Below are 22,929 nucleotides of genomic sequence, written 5' to 3' on the forward strand. Positions count from 1 at the left end.
CTCCGCAGCCTGCATCTCTTGCCAGAAATCTCTTACTTCATCTCCTCCAATCAGCCCACTTGGGTTACCCGTTTCCTCCGCCCCCTACGATTCGATGCTGAAGGCTTTACAAAACAGATCCAATCGACCTCTCGATGCCCCTGTCCTACCCTCTCATTCCCTGTCTCTTGAACACTTCTCCTGCCCTCCCATCCCGCGTGACCTAAATCCCGCTGTTCCTGTTGACCACCCACACACGGTGCCACCCCCTGGCTATGTAGATTACATTATTACAAACGATTACCCGACCCAGCCTGCTACTCTTTGTCCATCTCCGCTATCTGACCTAAATCCCGCTGTTCCTGTTGAGCTGCCACACACGGTGCCACCCCCTGGCTATGTAGATTACATTATTACAAACGATTACCCGACCCAGCCTGCTACTCTTTGTCCATGGAGCTCCGCTATCTGCCCTGCCACCCAATCGCTGCCTCGTTACCCATCGCGGTACGCCCCAGCATCTTATTCTCCAGTAGCTGTACCTGGTTCTAATTCGCCTGCTAACTCGAAAACCTCCGATCCCCCTGTCTCTTCTTCATTCCATACTGACCTCCCTGGGTTTGTCAACTTCTTGCTAGCCACATTACCCACCTCCCCGATCCCGCTAGCAACCTTTCTGTGGTTCCAATCAACACCCGCTCTCTCTTACCTAAATTGCACTACATCCAAGCTATCCCCACTATAGCTCGTCCAACCTTCATTTGCATCCCAGAGACGTGGCTCTCTTCTAGCACATCTGATGCTCAGATCCCCCTTCCAGGATACACCATCTTCCGTTCTGATCGCTCCCACCGCCGTGGAGGTGGCTGCCTCATATACGCCAGAACTGATATGGAAGTCTCCACCATTGACGATCCGCTACTGGCGGACACTCCAGACTCTGTTTGGCTTTCTGCCTGTCGGGCTAATCCACCGTTCATCCTCGGGTGTTTGTACATGCCCCCTCCACACTCCATTAGCTCGATTAATCGTCTCTCTACGCTTCTTTCTCACACTCAAGCTCTACCTCATCCGAACAAACTAATTGTTGGGGATCTCAACCTTCCTGAGATTGCCTGGTCTCGACAAAACTCCCCTTTGCGCCTTTCGCCCCTGCTTACCCAACTTAATGTCGAAGGCTGGTCCCAGCTTGTAAGGCAACCAACACGCGGTACCCACACCCTGGACATTGCCCTCGTCAACGGCTATCTGTGTCCCACCGCTGCAGTTGGTCCGAAGTTTCCTGACAGCGACCATTGTATTGTAACTTGCAGCTGGACAAGTACTCTACCTTCAGCTACTCTTCCTCCCTTAACCTCTTTCATCCTTTCCCCGGACATTCTTGAAGCCTTTGCAATCTCATTGCGCCATAGGACCTGGGACGAGTTCTTTCTCTCTGATGACACGCAAAGCGTGGCTAACATCTTTTACGGCAACTTACTATCGTCATTATACCTAGTTGCTCCCACACGAGCTTCCCGTGCTTCTGGTCGTCATCCAGCCACACGGCTACCCGCTACACGCCATAAACTCAGGAAGTATCGTAGGCTATTCCTTGAATCCCATGATCTCTCCCTCCTTATTGTAATCAACAAACTTATGACTGATATTACCACGGCCAAACTCGCCCTTGAAAAGCATGAGGAGTCGACCGCCGTAGCCCATTTCCTACAGCCTAAGATGCTGGGGCGCCTCTTCCGCCGGCGTTGCTTCTCAAATTCATCTGCAGTTTCAAATATTGTGGCAGCTGACGGGAAACCTCTCTCAGACCCTGCTGACATTGTGGAATCCCTAAACTCCTACTTCGCTAGCTGCTATGTTCCCTCCCCATTGACTCTATCTACATATTGCTCCCCACCTGGCTATGAAGTGGCCACATCTGCTAACGAGACAAGCCCCAACCTCTGCACACTCTCCGTTACTTTGTCTGATGTAACTTCGTCTCTCGCCCGCCTTAGAGACTCCAGTTTCCCAGGCACTGACGGCATCCCTTCACTTATCTTAAAAGCTGGTGGCCCGGACGTCCCCACCCTCATCCTTAATCTCTTCAATATCTCCCTTATCACTGGCACAGTCCCTAGTCAGTGGAAGCACTCTACGGTTGTCCCACACTATAAGTCAGGTCCACGAACTGCTCTAGCCAGCTATCGTGGTATCCACCATACCTGCTTACTACTTCGTACCCTAGAGCGCCTCATCAAAGTTCCTGTCATGGAATACCTGCTCGCCACCAAAACCCTTAGCAATCGGCAGTATGGGTTTATGGCACGGCGGTCAGCTAACACATGCCAGGTTGACTTCTTCAATCATATTTCGTCCGCCTACGATACCGGACTGTGTATTATCCTTATCTATCTTGATATTCGCAAGGCCTTCGACCAAGTTCCCCACGGTGCACTCCTCAATAAACTACAAACTGCGGGGATTGGTGGCCCACTACTGCGATGGTTCGCTTCTTACCTCACCGGTAGAACCCAGGCCACCAAAATCGGGGATCTCTGCTCCTCAGCCCTCCCCATTACCAGTGGAGTTATTCAGGGTAGTGTGCTTGGCCCTCTACTGTTCTTACTGTACGTTAATAACGTCACCGACTCGATCACCCATGGATCCCCCTTTCTGTTTGCTGATGACATTAAGATAGCTTACACGTTTAAGGCCAGTGATTCTGCTTCTACCCTTCCTAACATTCAGTCTGACTTAAACTCTTTATCACTCTGGTCTTCCAACTCCTGTCTTTCTTTCGCTGTTCCAAAATGCCAAGCCCTGTCATATCGATTCCAAATTCCTCCTGGGACGCTTACCCTTAACGGTCTCTCCATTCCTACTCTTCCTGAAGTGAGAGACCTAGGCCTTAGGTATTCCTGTACATTTAGCTTCAACCAACATGTAAGGTACAGAGTGGCTAAAGCTCGCAAGCTCTGCGCTTACATTCGCCGATCCTTCCATAACAAATCCTGTTTAATTGCCATTTTTAAACAATTTGTAAGACCAATTCTTGAATCCAGCCCTGAATTCGCCTCACAGTATTCACAAACATGCCGGACTGCTGTGGAGAATGTGCAGCGCTCGTTTACTAAGTCCCTGTTTCCGGTGTCATCTACACTACCGTATCGTCTTCGCTGCTCATCACTTGGGCTGGATCCATTATGGCTAAGGCGCATCAGGTTGAATCTAGGCCTCCTGCATCGCTTAATCTACCGGCGGGCTTACATAGCTGACTGCGGCCCTGAATTTTCTTCCCGTACTCCCTATAATATCCGTAATTCAGGATGTTTACTCTCACTGTCGACGTGCCGAACTGTCTTCAGACAAAACTTTTTCCTTTGCCTTTATTCTAAACTGTGGAACAAGCTCCCCTCCCATATCCGTACTATTTCATCTCACGTTGGCTTTCGAAAGGCCATCGATTCTTACTTTTCTATCGAGGGAGCTGAGCGCCTTTTTGCGCCTCAGCTTACACTAGATACTTTTTTTGAAATAGGCCCTAAGCCTTTCTAATCAGCGCACTCACCTTGACTGTCCTGTTATTAGGTCCTAGAACTTACACTTACCAACCTGGAACCCTTAGCATTAGTCCGCAATTGCGACAACTACCCTCCCAAGTGTTCTTATCTATAACCCGCCACTCTATCTCTCTCATGCCTGTCTCCACTGACCCGGTTGCATATCCCTCCTCCGACCTTCAGCTTTTGTACCCAGCCCAATTATTCCTAGTTCTTCAAGCCTGGTCCCATCCCTGAGTAACTCTGTCAGCTCTATTTAATGTCTGGTGCTTTGCTTTGGCTGGATTTAAATAACCTCAGCCAAACTAAAGCCTCAGTTCCACACTGTTCCGAACCATTCTGCATCCCCTGAATACGTGCGCCGTACACATATCAAATGGTGGGTCTGGAGATGCGCTATGAACGAAATACTTGTTTGGCCCCACAGCCCAATCATTCACACATACACATAGCACCGGTGCACCTCTACTTGACGAAGTGGTTCACACCAATGCTTCGTGTTCGTTTAGCCCTAGTACACAGACTCTGAACATCTCCATTCCACTCCCATTGCCCAAAAGGTAGTTGATGATTCATTTGCTCCCGCGACTTGCCTCTTCCAGTGGCTGTTTGCTGTTCGCTTGTTCGAAATGACTGAGCTGTTTTACTGGCCTGACTTTCCCCCGACCGGATAAAATATCTGGTAGCTGGAGTTATTTACGAATGCACAAGCCGCACTTATGACTGCTTGGATGGTTTTCCACCTTGCAGATCTGGCAGCATGCACGAGGGATGAAAACCTCGTGTGGTGGACGGGTACGCCCTGCAGGGAGGGTCGCCCTGTTACGTTGCACCATGGTGCGTTCGTATACTCGCCACCCCTCCAGTAGCACGGGTGTATCGCCCATCGCCGGTGGTTCTGAGTCTGGCCTCTAATTCAGAAAAAAAAAAAAAGAGCAACGTTGCTGTTTGTCTGTAGCTGGATTGGCCTTGTTCCGGTTGTCACTTGTCCCACAACACCAAGAAATACAAGCGGACGACAGCTGTCCTCCCGTTTGTTCTAAAAAAAAGAATATATAAAAAAACATTCATGCATGGGGTGGCCTGAGAGTGCCTGTGAGGCTTACGGCTAACGTCAACGTGCAAGGTGTTGCCACTCTCGTCTTAGTGGGGTCACACCAACCCTAGCCCACTTCATCACTCAAACATAGCACACATGTTCTTCCCTCTTGTCATCTAGAGCTATCATATGCGCAAAGTGCTAATAACTTATGATTTCTTGATTACAAGCAGTCACAGCTAGCACTTAATGGCTTTTTTGCCATGCACCATTCGTTTTCTGGAGATGACAGCATTGACTCGGTGACTGATGATCCTTAATCTTACTTTCCTGTTAGATTGATTTAGTAGACCTCAGTTAAGCTACGATTCTTACCACTTATCTCGGAAACTGTTGCCCGTCCGCTTTTCACTTGTCCACTGTCACTGCTGACAGTCATTCTGTTTCTTTCTCTTCGCCCCTCTTCCCAAGCTTCAGTCCTCGACCGCAGTTGCCCAAACGCCTCTCAGAACTGTTATTCATTCAAACTGGCTGGTGCTCGGTCTACACTCACACGGTCCTCTAACAAAAGGAAAATTGTCCGTGAGCCTACATCTGTATGACTCCCTGTGTCAATCTCCGTCTCACCACGGAACTGCGTATCCCTTCTCCGACCCTTGACGACCGTTACGGGGTTGTCCATAAACCGAAGCATGTCAGTGCGATGATGGCATGGCACTGTCATACCCAGTGAGATGGCACTCCCGCAACTATTTTCTCCAGAATTTCGACCGCAACCCCTCGCTCAATCAAGCCTGTAGCCACAACTTCGAGCAGTTCCCATCCGGCCACGTCTCCGGGATGAGCTCTTCCGTACCCAATGAGTCTTCGCTCACATTTGGCTAGCCTGGCATTTCTGCTGCAATTTCGGCTTATCTGTTGCACAAGTTCAAATCCATATACGGAGTTCAGGTCGCCCTATGTATTAGCAACCTGCCCCCATCCAACCTATCCCCCCGCACCTGACATCCCTACAACAGTGCAACAACATGCTATGCTATAAGATTGAACTACATTTTTGAGACAAAACTTGTCATGTGCTACCAATTTGACTTATTCCATCTCCATCTCCACTCCCTTGTGAATGCACCTGACATCCCTACAACAGTGCAACAACAGTGCTTGCTATAAGATTGAACTACATTTTTGAGACAAAACTTGTCATGTGCTACCAATTTGACTTATTCCATCTCCATCTCCACTCTTGCTCCTTGTGAATCCGGCCATTTACCCAAGGTCACTCATGGCCAACAATGGTTTTCAGTTTTAGTTCATGCCGCGTGACCGTCTTTGATTTGGTCGAACCTCGTGCCCATTCTTCTCAACAATTTGGGAAACAACCTTTTATTGCTATATCATCGGGTATTCACCTTTGTTTATGACATTGTCCTCTTTAGACAATCCGCATCCCCACAAATCCCCCTGTCATGCTCCATTCTGACTGTAAAACTTTGATCATGCCACACGTTATGCCACCCACAAGTTGGGAATAAACATCATTCTCATTATCATTATCATTATCACACACATTCATCAGATAAATTTTTTCTCTCATTTCGGGTAGTAGGTGCGTGGAATGACCTTCCTCCGACGGTTGTCCACGCTCCTTCTAGAACCCAGTTTGTAACACTATTCGACATATATTTATGCAAATCCTCGCGCTGGCAAGCATACTGCCCCGCGCTGAGAACATAAAGAGCAGTGCTAGACCCCTTTTTCACTTGTGCCTTTCATGTGAACGACAGTCACTGACCGACAAGAACAAAAGCGACCCGGAAATCTTGGGCAATAGCCTCGTTCCTGTGTATCAATCTGTGAATCTGTGAATACTCGTTTCCTTGTGTTTCAGTTTTCCCATCAAGCGCCTGGCAAATTCCCCCTAGTTTTCCTTCCTAGCTGCGCCGTTGCTGGCCATCGAGTCTATGAGGTTGACGCAGTAAACAGCAGGCTCAAACAAGAAGTGGCTTTACAAGGAAGTAACAATGGCATAATCTTGGGAATTTGAGTACCTGACCACCGAGGTAGCAAGCAAAGAGACTAGCCGCTGGACCTGTATGTTACGGGCAATAAATGGGCGAGTAATTTTTATTTAGTTCAGCTAAAGTATCCAATTGCAGTGTCTCCGTTGCGCAGTATGTGTGGGGTGGCAGTGTGAAGAGTGAAGGCAGGCAGATAACGATCATTTGAGCAACAACTTCCGAGATATTGGATGGAAACTGTAGCTTATTACGTGAACTGCAAGGCAGTTTATTAGTATGGTTCGCCAGTCACTGAGTCAATGCTTCAGCTCCGAGCAACGAATGGTGCATGGCAAAAACAATAAAATGCAATTGACTAGATTGCTGGTTTTCAGGGATAAATGAGGTCTCCATATTTGGTGTGTGAACCTTCTGGAAAACAAGATGTAAAAAGTTTTCTGTCTCGCTGATGAAGTGGACCTGGTGTGGTGCAACCCAGACAAAGACGAAAGTGGCCACATCTTTAACATCGACTATTGCCATGGGCCCCGCAGAGTATCCTCAGGCTACCCCAATGCAACTTTTAAAGTTGGGCGAGGGAGCATGTGGCATTTTGTCGAATTTCATGAGCCTTGTAAAGTCATCCCATCCATTTGTTTGCGATCTGCACCCAGAAAGCTTAAGCGGGTGCCCATGGAGATACTGTCATCAAACATTACCCCAGAGATATGTGGTCGAAATCGTGGAGCGTTTTGTTTATTTCGGAAGTTGTGTTGGTTTTGAGTGTTGTACAACAGATAAAACCGATGCACTGAACCTGCTGGGTTTGGGTCCCATTTACTAATTTGAGACACCTACTACACTAAAGCTTTATGCCTCTAATCTCAGTGGACGTATGTATCAGGCTGCAATTCGGACTGTTTTGTTTTCTGGCTGTACGATTTGGCCAGATTGGGCAGCGGAACTAAGAATTCTTAAGTGGCTCGACACTCTTTGTCTCGGACCATAGTTGGTGGGGTTGGTGTCTGCAACTCTGTAATAAAGCAATTAGAACTCGAGTTTTCGGTTGTGCGACCCGCACTTTTAATAAAAAAATGTGTTCAGCAACAGTGGCTGCGTTGGTTAGGACACATGCAGCGTATGCCAAGCCGTCGTTTGCCAGAAAGTGTGCTGTTTTTGTGCTCTATTCGACGTAGCAGAAGCAGAGTGGTGGCCAACCGTCGACCTTGCAAAGGGGTATGGGTGCTGAATGAATGCGTGTGTGCTGCTGGTGAGTCTCCTTCCAGTGCGGGGACCACACATGAGCATTATCGTATCCTTTCGAAAACGCTGCAGGATGTAAGTGATAGCCGATGTTCTGTCTTGAAGGCCTGAATGAGTGTCTCTAGGTTTGGGAGTTGTAAGCTAATGTTTAGTCGCCTCCCTGTCCGCTTTCATCTTTAATTCAAAACAGGGCTTCAAAATCATGGTTGCTTGACAGAGAAGCATCGTTGCTGAGTACTGATGTCATGCTGTCGATGATGATCATGTTATTTGACGGACTATTCTTAATTCTATGGCGTACTCTTTTGGAATGCCACAAAGTTTTGTGATTTTTCCGCTCAAATGTGACATGGTTCTTAACGCTAAATTCATTTCAATTCAAAATTACATAGTGTGCTACTTTATTTCGAACACTAAGCTCAGTTTTACACATTCTCCCAGAAAATCAACCAGGTGAATCGTAGCTTCAGAGTTCAAGCATTTCCAACTGGGTGCACCAGTCTAAAAGCTATAGCGTCGCCCTTCTATAGTTGTCGGATTCTGCGACAAACTATCAGCTGAGGTGACCTCGCGAGGTACGTCCGAAATCGTTTTCGTCTTTCGCTCGTGCAAATTTTTGGTAGAACTGTTTACAGGGTTAGCATGAGACACTGTCGAAATTTCCACCCCCAACGTAACCTCTGTCAGCCAGCACCCAATTGGTACGATGCAGACAGTTCCATTCCTAAGTCGGATCTGTACAGCCTGCTGTCTAGAGCAATCGATGTGCCACAACAGATGTGGGCGAAATTTGTATCAATCGAATGTACGACGTGGTTGGCAATGTCACACTTGCACTCTTGGTGACAGGCGACCAGATAAGCCATTCATCTTAATCCCCTTGCCCGCTTGTCCGCGACATCTGCCTCTAACTTGAGGTTACTATGCATTTTGTAACTGAAAATAGAGCTACCAAATATTGAACCGACTCCCTGCTAACGAATTAGAAAGACCGGGATAAATTTTCCGTTTTCTTTTGGACGCTCGGCACAAAACTATCGCTTCTTTCTGAAGCTCTCGAGGGGGCAAACACAAAAAATAAGGGGTATGGACAAAATTTGCTGATGAACTCTCTTCTTCTTCGTGATTGTGTACTTAGCGCTACACACCAGGGGTCCGCTGGATGCAAAGGTCAACCAGCGCTTCGATTCAGCAATCAGGACCACTGTGGCATATTTAGTGAACAGCCACACGGGGGAGAGCAAGCGGACCATCCAGGTGCCGATCTCGAAAAAAATCACTCCTTAGTGGAGTCCAGACAAAACCTGAACATGAACCGCTTTAAGCAAGGTGATTACGCGGAGAGGGAAGCAAGTGAAACACTGAGCTTGTGGTTACATTTTCCTCCCCAGCTCGCCTACAGAAGACCCTGGAGCGGGCAGACAGCATGCGGGTTTACTCAACGATCAAGCGTTCATCTTAAAATCGCCCTCCAGAGATGCGGAAACTGGGCCACAGAAGTCGTAGAAGAGAAGACCGAAACGGGCTCCCGCTGGGCCACAGTTTACTTGACTCCAAATTTCATCCTCTTCGATGGCGTGACGTCAGTGTTCAAAACCGACGCTTAACTGCCGCACAACTACGACTTATCTGAAAACCTTATTGTAAAGAAAAGAGTAAAGGTGGACGGGAGAGGGACTTAGTACTAGCTTAACACAATCATTCCGAGGTGCCAACCCCTCCAGACTCCAAATTTATGACCAAACCGATGGCCCTCAGGGTCCACTTTGCTCTTGGAAGTACACTACCGAGCGTGGACACAGCGTACGACGTACGTGGGACTTTCAGCGCTTCTCTCCGTAGCAGACCGTAAAGGCGTGGCAACAAACGCTACGCCCAAGTCAGAGCTTCTTAGCTGGATTGGATCAAATATGAGGAGGGAATCGGCGAAGCCTACTGACGAATCAACTACTAGCGTTGACCTCGCAGTGGTGGAATGCTGCAACAGCCCATCAGCCACTGAGAATGGGAAACTGTCAGACTCCAGCTTCACTCCGTCAACGGTAGCCTTTCTGATTGTGGACACCGTCGTCGCTCATGACCTCAACAATAAAAGGCACAAGTCCGACAACAAACAGGGAATCTTTCGTACACTTAGTTGACCACTCTGGTCGCGAGCGACTAGAAAGTTCATACAAACACGAAAGAAAAGCGACCGCAGTCAAACAACCCACATAAACGTCGCCAAATCAGAAGGCTTTTGGCCCAGTGAAATTGGAGGTTCTCTCTAAAGCACTAGAGGATGCAACACAAAGAACGCAGCGACCTGGACAAAAATTAATAGCGAGCTTTCTTCTTCTAACAGGTACCTCGGGCTATCCATCCCGTGTCCGATGGCTGCGAGGAAAGTCATCCAGCTCTCTGACGTGGCAATAAAGACCGCCACGGCGTCTCCAGTGGGCAGACGCTCAAGAAGGAGCAGAATGATCATCTGGGGGTCATTCTCAGAAAGGATCACGCCAACGAAGCTGGTACCGTCGCTCCTTAGTAGTGTCTTCATCAAGCTTGATCAACTGCTTCATGTGGGATGGTTACGCCAGAAGGGAAGCAAGTAAACACGGGCTTCTAGTAACCCTTTCCTCCACATCTGCCCTACAGATCTTAGGGCGGTCTCTCAGCATTCAAAAAGCTTGTCCAACGATCGAGTGCCTATCTGAGGATCGCCCCCCAGAGGCGCCAGCCTGGGCCACAGCAGCTCTAGAACAGGGGCGCGAAACAAGCTTCCGCTTGGAGCCAGTTCAGTTGGCCCCAACCCCACGGCCATACCGATCGTAGTCATAGCCCTATGTGATCCCGGAAGCATGCCAACAAAGCCGGACACGTCTTCGGGCAGCAGTTTCTATTAACCACCACAGAACCCTCGACTACCAAAGGCATTGATGCTCTGGAGGAGGTAAGCCTAACGAGGAAACAGTGCTCAAAGTAGGTAGAGCTATCAGAGCTTCTTTCGGTGACGGACAACAAAGATGCGGCGATGAACTCCTCACCAAAGTCACAGCTTCTGAGCTGGACGGATGTTCGGAGACAAGCAGTGAAGCCCACCGACAAATCAACCATATGAGTTGACCTCGACATCGGGGAAGGCTGCGACAACCATACGACCACTGAAAATGTCAAACTGCTAATCTCCAGCTCCACTGCGTCAAAAGTGGCCTCTTTGCTTGTGCACATAGCCGTCGCCGAAAACCCCGACATCCGAAGCCACAAGCCTGGCCACAACGAACCGGAAAATCCCTCGTACACCCAATTTGTCACACTGAGCGCGGGCGGATCCGATATCCACGAAAAAGGGCGGTTGCAGCTAAACAAGCCACATAAGTTTCGGCAAATCAGAAAAACTGCTGGCTGGCTCCAAGGTGCAGTCCTCCACGAAAGCGAGCCTCTTGGAAGCGCTACCAAAAGCATTACTTCTTGGTGCCGCCACACAGCGCTCGGGGCCTGACAGAGACGCTTTTCCGATCAAACCGCGCCAAAACACCCAAGAATCCAGGAAGGCGAAAGTTTGCCGCAACTCACTGATCAACAGCAAGTCTCAGCGCCAAAAAGGCGGTGCTGAAAGAGCTATGAGCATCCACGGTCGAAAATTCCGCCCACGGGGAAAAAATTCCATCCCCCAAAGCTAAAAGGATCGAGCAAACAGGGCTCTGGCGGGGCGAAAAATCTTTGCAAGCGGAAAGCATCTCCAGAAACCACGAAGACAGGAAGCAGAGGACATCACCCCAGAGGCCACTTTGGAGCCTTGGGCTCAAACCCGACGTACAACTCTTAAGTCTGGTAAACTCCCTGTTTGTCCACAAACTACCCTGGTTTTTCGAACAAACTTTGCGATATTAAACAGTCAGCTTGTCTTGAACAGCCCCCATAATTGCGCTCACAGAAACCTGTCTCATACCAGATGTTTCTGGCGCGGAGATCTCGATGGATGTCTACTCTGTTTTTAGAGCTGACTCAAAACGAGTGAGGGATGATGAGGTTGCTTTGTTCTCACATACGATCCCGCCCATCCCGATTGTCCTCTCCGATACCACTCCTGAACGTTTTTGCGATGCACTTTGGATCCGAATCCCGCTACATGGGTCCAGTTCTCTCCTACTCCATATGGCCTACCGTAGCCCGTAAAGTCCACCTGAAGATGACCAATTCCCTATAAAAACTCTCGGGCAACCGTCCTTTAGCTAATACTTCACTCGTCTCCCACTGGTAGGTGACTTCAGCGCCCCAAAGACCTCCTGGGTGGGGCCTAAACACGTTGGGTCAAGTGAATTTTTTTCAGCGGCACTGATTGATGACGCTCAACAGTGCGCTTGGAATCAGCATGTCGCTGAACCCACTAAATACTGCGCACCCAACTATCATCCTTCCCGTATTTGGCCATCACCAAAGAAAGATACCTCGTTGGTCAGGTAATAATTAAAAGCTCCACTGGGATATAGCAACCACTATGTGTTTATAGAGCACACTGTGCATGTCTGTATTCAGGCCTGGCGTCGTCGTCACATCCAGTCCTGTCAGTAGGTAAATTTGGAAAGCCTCCAACAGATTTGGTCATCACAGTACAGGACATTCGTCAGCTCTTGCACAACATCAACGCATTCTGCTCTTTGGCGCCCGATAAGGTCCATACGAGGATCCTGATGGAAACGTCGGCTACACTGGCAAATCCTTTATACCTGATGTTTCCACAGTTGCTCAACAAAGGCGGCTTCCCTCGGATTGGACAGAAGCGATTGTCACACCAATCTACAAAACTGGTGACCGACTATCACATGGCAGCTTCAGGCCTATAGGCTTCACTAGCGTGCCTTGCAAAGTGATGGAATGCATTCTGAAGCAAGCTATCTGAGATCACCTTACTACCAACAACCTGATATATCCAGCTCAGCACGGAGTCCTACCCAAACGTTCTCGCGTCAAAAACATGCTCAACCCGGGCCAAGAGCGAGGGACTCATATCGGATGCCATATTTTTTGACTTCTCAAAAGAATTTGATAGGGTCCCACACGTCCAGCCGCTCCACAGACTCGATTCTTACGGGATTCAAGGGAATATCCTTCACTTGATCAGAGCGTTCCCATCAGACAGATCATTCCGAGTGGGAATGGGCTCGACCTACTCTTCTTTAGCGCCGATCTCCATTGAAGTTCCCGCAGGCTGCGTTTTGGGACCACTGCGCTTTCCGATATGCATCAAAGACCTTCCAGATGTTCTTGCAAGTCCATTCTACTCTTTGCGGGTGACTTGAAATACTGGAGTTCTAATGCCAGTGCCCTTCAAATGGACGTAGACGCCACAAAGAAGCGGTCGTTGGACGGACACCTTCCTCTGAACGACAAAAAGTGCGCCCATATGTCATTTAGAGGAGACTCAGCGAATGCCTTTTTGATGCATGGTGAACAAAGATCAGAAGACATCGTGAGGATAAGTGCCAAAATTTTAGGTGGCTGGCCGTCCTCAGATATGCCCTCAATGTACATGAGAAATAGGCCCAACGGGCATTTGCCGTTCGGCGGATAATTCGGTGCACTTTCTTAGCATTACTCGCAAAGGCTTCTAAATACTCTATCGGACCCACGTCAGGCCGTCCCCTGAATACGCTGACCAAGCTGCCGCTCAGGACGCACGCTGGACGTAGCCCTCATTGCGCGTGTCCAAAGAGCTGCTAGAAAAAATTGCCCCCTCGGCCGTGAATCCGTGGAATATGAAACGAGTCTCGTGGTGCTTGACCATTTCTCCTGGAGAATCGTCAACTCCGAGGAGACTTACTGCTTACTTTTGCCCTGTTTGAACAATGGTGTGGCCAACAGGTTTTTTTTTACCGTTCTGCAGCCCCACACAGAGCGGTGGCATGCTATGGAGATTTTCATGCGCACACTTTCGCTGAGCAAAAAAATTTCCCATTTCGGGTAGTACCTGAATGGAATAACCTTTCTCCGACGGTTGTCCACGCCCCTTCTAGAACAAAGGACTATTAGACGCTTCTTTGTGCCAATTATCGCGTTGCACATCTTACTGCCCCCTGCTGAAAACTTAAAGAACAGTACTGCTCCGTTGTTTCACTTGTACCCTTTAGGTTGTAGTGGTCTGGCTACCCAGTAAGTTAGTTTACCACAAGTTTGTGGCGAAGAAATAAAATTAATTACGCTTGGTTGTGTATACAAAAATAAACAGGTCAGATGGAACAGACTCACTAAAAATTGTTCTCTTTAAAATAGTTCGTCGTTGGCCCAGGTCAGCGAGTGAATAATAATCCAATTATGTTGGTCCGGTGGTCTTCTTCCGAACAGTTCCCGCATATAATAGATTCCGAAGATGGTCTGAAATGTTTTGGTACCAGAGTCAGTACATGAGACTCGCGAACGACCGCTGCAAGCGCGAGCGAAATCAGAAGAGAGAGTCGAAGCAAGTGACCACGCTTGTATTATGTGAGATTGTACAAGTGCGCGTTTTTTGTAGTTTTTCGTATTCAACCAAAAAATCGATTATGCAATTGGTGAAATACGTAGTGTTACAATGGATGTAAAATAAATGTACATAACACAACAAGGTGAAGGGTAGCTGGTGGACGACAAGAAAAAACCAACCAAGGAAACCTGGGCAAAACCCTTGATACTCTACATCAGTCATCGATTCAATGTATTCGTGAATGCGTGATCCGATCCGCTCTTCTTGAAGAAGTTTCCAGAATCCGATCAAANAATGGTGTGGCCAAACGGTTTTTTTTACCGTTGATGCAGCCCACACAGAGCGGTGGCATGCTATGGAGATTTTCATGCGCACACTTTCGCTGAGCAAAAAAATTTCCCATTTCGGGTAGTACCTGAATGGAATAACCTTTCTCCGACGGTTGTCCACGCCCCTTCTAGAACAAAGGACTATTAGACGCTTCTTTGTGCCAATTATCGCGTTGCACATCTTACTGCCCCCTGCTGAAAACTTAAAGAACAGTACTGCTCCGTTGTTTCACTTGTACCCTTTAGGTTGTAGTGGTCTGGCTACCCAGTAAGTTAGTTTACCACAAGTTTGTGGCGAAGAAATAAAATTAATTACGCTTGGTTGTGTATACAAAAATAAACAGGTCAGATGGAACAGACTCACTAAAAATTGTTCTCTTTAAAATAGTTCGTCGTTGGCCCAGGTCAGCGAGTGAATAATAATCCAATTATGTTGGTCCGGTGGTCTTCTTCCGAACAGTTCCCGCATATAATAGATTCCGAAGATGGTCTGAAATGTTTTGGTACCAGAGTCAGTACATGAGACTCGCGAACGACCGCTGCAAGCGCGAGCGAAATCAGAAGAGAGAGTCGAAGCAAGTGACCACGCTTGTATTATGTGAGATTGTACAAGTGCGCGTTTTCTGTAGTTTTTCGTATTCAACCAAAAAATCGATTATGCAATTGGTGAAATACGTAGTGTTACAATGGATGTAAAATAAATGTACATAACACAACAAGGTGAAGGGTAGCTGGTGGACGACAAGAAAAAACCAACCAAGGAAACCTGGGCAAAACCCTTGATACTCTACATCAGTATCGATTCAAATGAATTCGTGAATGCGTGAAGCGATCCGCTCCTCCTGAAGTAGTTTCTAGCATCCGATCAAAAGCACATTTCAATCATGTGCTTCTCGAGTCCACGCACTTGCAAGCAAAATCCCAAACCCCTTCAAGATTTGTGCAACTCCCTTTTTTGGTTGTTCTACAGAGGGTCGCGGCCACTGGACTAGAGGAACAAGTTCAACTGCTCTAGCTCTGGCGAACGCTTGCATCTAGCGTTTTCCTTCCTTGAATCTATGAAAAGAGTATACTAGACCGGTTGACCTTGAAACATTTAGAATTTTCAAGGTTGAGCCCTCGAATGGACTTGTTGGTATATCTCGCGGATTTTCTCTATCCTTGTATAGGCCAAGAATTTGCTGAGTGCCTCCGAGGAATTTGTTTGGCGTCTACGCGACGGGTTAATTGAGAAGAATGTTCCATTATTGGTTGCATTGACAATCCTGGGGCTTTTGCTCCTCGTCAACACCAGTAATATATTTTTTCGCCTAAATTTCCTTAGTCGAATGTGATCCCAGACAGTGCTTGCTACGTTTTTTACGGTGGTGTCCGGGACTCAATTACATTGTCCAACTAAAAATCAACAAAGCCTTGGCAGATGTCCATGACTCGATCCACAAGGACTCAAGGGTGGTGTATGAAACTTCGCTACCAGCATATGGGCTGTCATCGGTTTGTCTTGTCAGTTATGATTTATAGAATTTTCAGGACAAGGTGGTACAGAAATTACGGAGGTACAAGGCCTCAGGTAGTATACTTTTATTCACTCTTATTCAGCTTTGCAGAGTATATTCGGTGGAACGAAGGATTCGCATCAGGGAGTGTATATCCTAAGGATTCATCATTGGCTGATCTTTCCTCTAGAGTGAGTTGGATGGTTGTTCCAGTGCATTTTGTATGGTCTTGTTGTCCCCATGGCCTTACTCAGGTTCATACGAATTGTGCACTCATTTATGCGTTCGACGCGTTTACACATGATTCCATTCGATCTCTACAGTCTTCTGTGCTAGATAGTTTCGCTACCTCATCAGAAAACTTTTGGTTAGGTTATATTTTTGCATTTACTCCGACGTGGGTCGGTGTGGAAGCTGGACGTTTGCTGCGTGCAACCGTAATTGCTTTTCTAAGAGCACTCGTGTGTGTCGACTGCTAGCTGTTAACTGGAAGCTGTGAGTACCATTGTTGACCGTTCTGCACCAAATGAAGGCTGTGTCAATCATTAGAATATATCACAGTTGAAGTTCACTGATTTATATCCAGATCGCTCGTTTTTGCATAAGCTGTCTGTTTACAGTGAAGCAGCAGTGTATCTGTTCACGACGGTGATCACCATTACGATGTAGCATTTTACGAATACCGAGTGCGCGAGTGTATTTTGTCTGGACTATTCACCTTTTGCCAGTCATTTGCCCCCCCCCCACACCATGTAATTGGTATACAGCGCTCTCTGTGTTCCGCCGTCGTAGTCCTGTTGCTACCTGCACGACTGGTTATACGGTTTCGGTTCCAATCGTTCACAGTTTACCGTTTGGCTTCTCGTGTGGCTGGCCCAATCGCAAATTAGGGAATGTTTACAACACACTCCTCATTAATGAGCCTGAGGTGCGATGGCTCAGTGGTTAAAGCGCGAATCTACTCACCGGAAGGTCCGTGGTTCAAACCCGACCTACGCTTCTCGACTTCCTCTGTCCAGGCTTTGGAAATCTGGGAATATCCCAGTCCTCGTGCTTCCTTCGGGTAGCATGGCATCTGAGCACCGAAGTGGTGTTACAGCTGAACGATTTTTTTAATGAGCCCGAGGAAAGTTGCGCACTGACCAGTGAGAATTGTACAGTTTATCACTCTGTGCAGGCCTGGATAACCTGTCAGTGACTCAATTCTGATGCTTCTCTTTGGTTGCCCTGCTCCAACTGGGTACCATAGCTGAGCGATTTCGACCTTATCTCACAAAGGAAGGCCAGAAAAACAACTGATTGGTTATACCAAACTGTATTTTGAACGTTCAGGACTGTCGTTCAAGCGTCACCAAGATTGTGGTAACAGATGTGGATGGACGCCGAATATCACCGTTTGGATGTTTAAAAGCTGGTCATTTGCTCCTTGGTTTACTTTCAATCTCTCTAGGAGGTTTCATTTGAGAAATGGACCTAACACAGACACTATGAATTTTAACTTTCGATATCGGTCGCCGCACCGTTCATTCTTTCAACGATAGTGTATCGATAGTGGGTGAAAATATGGGGGATCCGACTCTTTGGAAATGGCCGTGCTTCAGCCGCATTCGTCTGTGGCGTCTCTAGCGAGTTGGTGGTCACATTATTTTATCAGTCGACTAACTGTGTATCATCTATTCATTGTGACGGTAGATTTTGCTGTTCTACCAAGCTCAGTCATTTAAGGCGTATTTTTTCAGTCTTTACACAAGGAATCTAATAAACAAGGCATACATTGGCCGCATGTGCGGGAGTAACGTCATTGGCTATCCCGACTTCAACCATGTGCCTTCAGACTTCTTTCAGGATAATATTACCAAAGGTAGGGATTTCTCGGTTCGCTGTTCCTTCAAACAAAACACCTAGTCAATCTGTATCATTTCTAGACGAAAAACTGAAAGCCCCTGAAGTTTATTTTAAAGTTCTGGGTTTTGGAAAACCACATTAGGCACATGTATTTTGCTACGCTGATAATTTTTAAAAGCTTTGGACTCACCCCAAACTGATTACTGTGAGTTCCTCATAACTCTATGGTTATGGCTCAAGTTAGTATCTTCGCACCTGGCGCGTAACTGACTCCGATGGTAGCCCATCGCATACCCCGTCCATTTGTGCTAACTTGCGTCGGACTAATGTTTCTGGGTCAAATGTGTCGACTTTTTTTCACCACGGCGCTGGAACACGTTTATTTCAGTGTTCTTCGAAGATTCAGGCACTTTCGAATATCTTCTTACTACAGCTATCTTTCTCGTTCCATTTATGGTAGTTGGACACCATCATATGTTAACAGTGAGTTCCCGTTCTTGTTGAAGAGGGCAGGGGGCTGCGTGTCCGAATGTACAAGACATAATTGGCACCCTAATGGACCACCGTGCACAGGGTTTCCCCTGTTGGTAAAAATTTGTCACGCGTGGCGGCTAAACTAGTGATTTATACATGCTTCGCCAGAAAATGGTCAAGTGTGGGTATGTAGGAGCATGGAGAATTTGGCGTTTCTGTGTCGTGCGAAGTGGTAAGTGTTATTACACATTCGGATACAACTGACGTGCCAAGGTGGTAGTGTCCTTCAACCCCGTTATTCACAATTAGGGAATACGTAAAATTTCGATTGAAGTTGACGAGATTCGTATCTTTGAGGGGTTTTTGTTTAGGCGAAATTTTCCAAAAGTTTTGTTAGATGCTCATAAGTGATTTTTGCCATTCGATAAGTTTTCCTGTTTTTTTCACTTTATTGCTGTTAATTCCAAATAAGGCGTCGTAGATTACGGAGTGACCTCAGTGCAAATGCGTTCATATGATAGATCTCGGGATGGATTAGTTGTTAAGGCGCGAACTTAATGACGTAAGGTCCGTGTTTCGAACCCAACGTAATTCCTGGAGCCGGTGAAGCCAAAGTCTTTTGGGGGAAATGGTTGGGTTTATTTTAGCTATCATGTTAATTATTCATTCCACCTTGTTCGAGTGGGCGTTTTTTGCCTTGGGGAGCGGAAGGGCCTCTGGTTTTAAACGCCGTCTCGTTGCTCAGCTTACCGCTATTTCCATTCAAGGTTATGTAAAATGAAAAAAGGTAATCTGTAGCACCTTTCCGGTGCCTAACTGTCATGCCACCCGAAGTTGCACGAGGCTGCTGGGATACTGCCAGGTTGCCCAGACAGAAGTCGGGTTCGAACCAAGGACCTTCTGGTCAGTGAATTCGCACCCTAACCAATTGGGCCATCTCGTCCCTCAAGGTGATGTAATGACTTCCGATAAGCTATTCTCTTTTTGTTTTCCACCATTTAGACTCTTACTTGAGGAGCTTTGTGAACATCTCTCACACGTTTCTGCGCACACGATATAGTGTTATGTTCAACTATTGTCTCGGTGCACTTTGACTACTTACAAGAGCTGATTTTTGTTGGAATTCTTGGTCATATGTTGGTCATATGTCGATATGTTGGGCGTATTATCTGTCACCGCATAGAATTCACGAAGAGTCGTCCATATTCTGCAATGGACGCCGTTTTGTAGTCTAAGTAGTTTTAGTGCATTTAATCGCTTCCCACCCCCTTTTACGCGCACCCAAAAGAAAGTGAGTCGTATCTACCACTGATGAGAGCAGCTGTCACTATAAACGACTTTCAACAGTTAAATGTGACGATTGTGACCCTGGTTTTGGTCTTCAGTCCGCACGTCGTAGTGGAATTGTGCAATAACCTGCATCCACGGTATTCGAACCCAAGACATGTTGGTCAGAGATTTTCCTTGTCCTAAAGTTGTGGCGGATAAGTATAGTCGGTTAAGCTCATGTGCCTTGACACACTATCGTCTAGTTTCCGTTGAGTTCATCGTACTAAGAGTCTCATGGTGTCATAGAAATCGAGAAACGACAGTTGTATTAGCATGGTGAATTTTCCGGTTTCTCTAATTTGGGCGCTTATGATTAGCAAAGCCGTCTGTGGGCCTTCTAATATGAAAGTCAAGTGCATTTGCATCGTCTTTGGACAAAGTTGCTATCGCTGTAATTCGTTGAATTCCTCTATTCTGCTGTTCGCACAGGTTTTCAAGGAATTCATATGGGCTAACCCACTCCACCCTGACCTGTTCCCAGACGTACGGAGAATGGAGGCTGAGGTGGTTCGCATGTGTCTATCAATGTTTCATGGGGACGGAGATGCCTGTGGAACGGTGAGTTAGTCCACTTAGGGCTGTTCTAGCGTCGACTGCCGACCATACTTTACAACGTTTTATTTGGTACAAGAAAGCACGTGGTGACTTATCACTACCACTTGTCGATAATCTAGTTTGGAAAGCTACATTTTTCAAAATCATGCTTAGGGTTGTGTTTTCGAAGACGAAACGTTGTTAGTCTTGCCATTCCATTCAATATCCACTAGCAACTTCTGTGGACTGGAGACCAACCTTTGAGCAGAAAGGGGCACCGTAAACTTTGGATAAAAAACCTGATGTGGCTTCACATGCCGTCCTTAAGGTTTTGCAGAGGAATGATTTTTGATCGTCCTTGGTTGTGTGGCGACTGCGGCATGCGATCAACTACCGGAAGTCACAAGTGGGAGGTTTTTGTTAGAGCCAAGCACAATGAGCTGCTTTGACAGCTGCGGATTTCTTATGGTGTGAGCTTACAGAGGAACGGCCTACGGGTCGTCCTGAGGGGGAACCAGTACCTATAGACGGTATACTTGGTCTGGAGTGAATTTTCTTTGAGGGATCACTCATCAAGTTTCAACCGTTGAATAATACTGTTTGGCTCTAAAGGAGTAAACTTCTGTCCAGCAACTATGGTGTTTTAGATTGCTGTGTGCTTTGAAAATGGGTCCTTGCCAAGCCTCTCTGGTACTTTTTACACTTTTCACAGATGACCTCGGGTGGAACAGAAAGCATCATGCTAGCTTGCCTTGCTTACCGGGAACGTGCACGCGCCAAGGGGATACGCAATCCATCGATGTACGTGAGTTTCTTCCAACTTTTCGCCATGGCGTTCCTGTAACGACTTCTTTGTACACCCAAAATTGATCGCCTGCCGTAACAGAGGTCAGCTCCTGGGTCTCTGTTATCTGGTGAGTGTTTCGGTGGGGACTGCGTTTGGATACCGCAGTTATCCCCCCTTCGTAGGTGCCACCCTAAAGAACAGACCAAACCAGTCTCTTCTGGCAGCAACTTCACTGTTGAATAGGGATAATCAATAGTGGATGATTACGGAACCTGGTTTCTTTTAAGGGGACAACTGTTATTACAAGCTCGCATGCAACACAACAACTAATCAGAGTTACACTTCCAATTCGACCAGGTGAAAGTGTAGTAAGCACATTGCTGGATGGTATACCGTGTGCTTGTTTCAACATGGAACGTGCATTCTCCTGTGCTTTGAAAGAATGAACTGAGCCTTTTGACTATGCGTTTAAGGTCCTCATATCTGAGCATTCTTTGTTAATAGACAAATGAAGGAACATTACACACATCTGCACGTCAGTACGACAGCCACTTGACTGATATCACGTCATCGAGATCGCCTGGACTTTTGCCTGTCTGAATGACAGTCGATTTCATATTGGGAGCGGACACAATTTCCCGGTCTGTGAAACCCTTTAGTTCCTGTATATCAATAAGAGCGTACTGTGGTGAAACAAGATATTTGGAACAATGGCACCCTAGGACCGTTATTGGATTAGCATGGACACATTAAGCAATTGGGAAGCAAAAACAATCCTGTGTAGGTGGAAGTAAAACTATCTTTTTAAATCGTAGGCTCGACGTTACCCCGTATCATTCAGTTTGTTTACGACCAATAGCAGTATCGTGTGTCGATCGATAAGTCTGTCTCCAAGGCAGTCAACCGTAGCGACTGGCTCGGATTCGGTAACAGTGTGTTATCCGAACCAGTGAGATCAAAATCATCCGGTCGAACCGCGCCACCTACAAATCAGCACCGCCGTCCTTGTCCCAAACATTGTAAGATAGAAATTTCGATACATATTTTGATTTGTGTTCCTATCGAATTGATGTTTGGTGGCGCCATTATAATCACCGGATGAATATCACCGAGTCGCATTTTAATCGATCGACTCTTTCCGTTACACTGTCTCGATCATGTTTTATCAAGCCGAGCCGGTCCACAAATAGTGGCGTGGTAAAGAACAAATTAGAGAACACAAAATATAGGATATTTTTGTTTGCATGAAATTGTGTACTTTCCGTGAGGTTTCTTCCGCTTCCACAAGGTGTGGAAGGCCAATGCTGAACTGAGGCAGTAGCTGTTGTTAGCTTCGGCTTCCAAGATAAATCGTAAAGACAAAAGACTGTTTGATCTCATCCTGGTTGATTTATTCATGGGTCATATTCACTGGCCTTCACATAGTAGTTTCCAAGCCATTAAATTGAAGATTTATCGCATATGTAGGGCAGACATTTGGTCAGACCCGTAGACGTCTTGAGCACATCATACCTGCCATCTTCACTGAGGCTCATCGGATAGGCGAATAGGAATCAGTCACATGGCTCTTTTGGTTACTCTCCGGACCATGCTAGCCTGACGAGCGCCGGAGGTCTGTCTCTTTGAAGATCCTGTGACACATTTACTACAAAAGAACATGGAAAAAAATTGTTTTGCACAAAAACCCATTATTTACCTTGGGATGATTCTCAAAAAAGTTCAAAGCACGAACTTACTAGCTGCAGGATCCGTGGTTCGAACCCAACTCACGTACCTTGACTGGGCAGCCTGGGAGTATCTCATCGGTCGTGTTTCTTTCGGGTGGCATGACCGTCAGGCATCGAATGGGCGTTGCAGCCGAACGTATATAATT

General features: G+C 46.9%; 1 protein-coding gene across 1 annotated transcript in view; it reads left to right on the plus strand.

Annotated features, from left to right (window-relative positions):
• Positions 1-22,929, plus strand: part of T265_07235 (hypothetical protein) — a gene marked incomplete at both ends in the record, with an annotated part of 64,365 nt that overhangs the window by 13,588 nt on the left and 27,848 nt on the right. Inside the window, 9 exons of the mRNA XM_009172700.1 lie at positions 118-597; positions 648-2,853; positions 7,426-7,492; positions 7,537-7,827; positions 15,916-16,085; positions 16,122-16,161; positions 16,199-16,278; positions 20,165-20,293; positions 20,982-21,109. Coding sequence (XP_009170964.1) covers positions 118-597; positions 648-2,853; positions 7,426-7,492; positions 7,537-7,827; positions 15,916-16,085; positions 16,122-16,161; positions 16,199-16,278; positions 20,165-20,293; positions 20,982-21,109 — 3,591 coding nt within the window. The remainder of the gene's footprint in view (positions 1-117; positions 598-647; positions 2,854-7,425; positions 7,493-7,536; positions 7,828-15,915; positions 16,086-16,121; positions 16,162-16,198; positions 16,279-20,164; positions 20,294-20,981; positions 21,110-22,929) is intronic.

Source organism: Opisthorchis viverrini (assembly GCF_000715545.1).
Source record: "Opisthorchis viverrini unplaced genomic scaffold opera_v5_164, whole genome shotgun sequence".
In the NCBI taxonomy this organism is placed as follows: Eukaryota; Metazoa; Platyhelminthes; class Trematoda; order Opisthorchiida; family Opisthorchiidae; genus Opisthorchis; species Opisthorchis viverrini.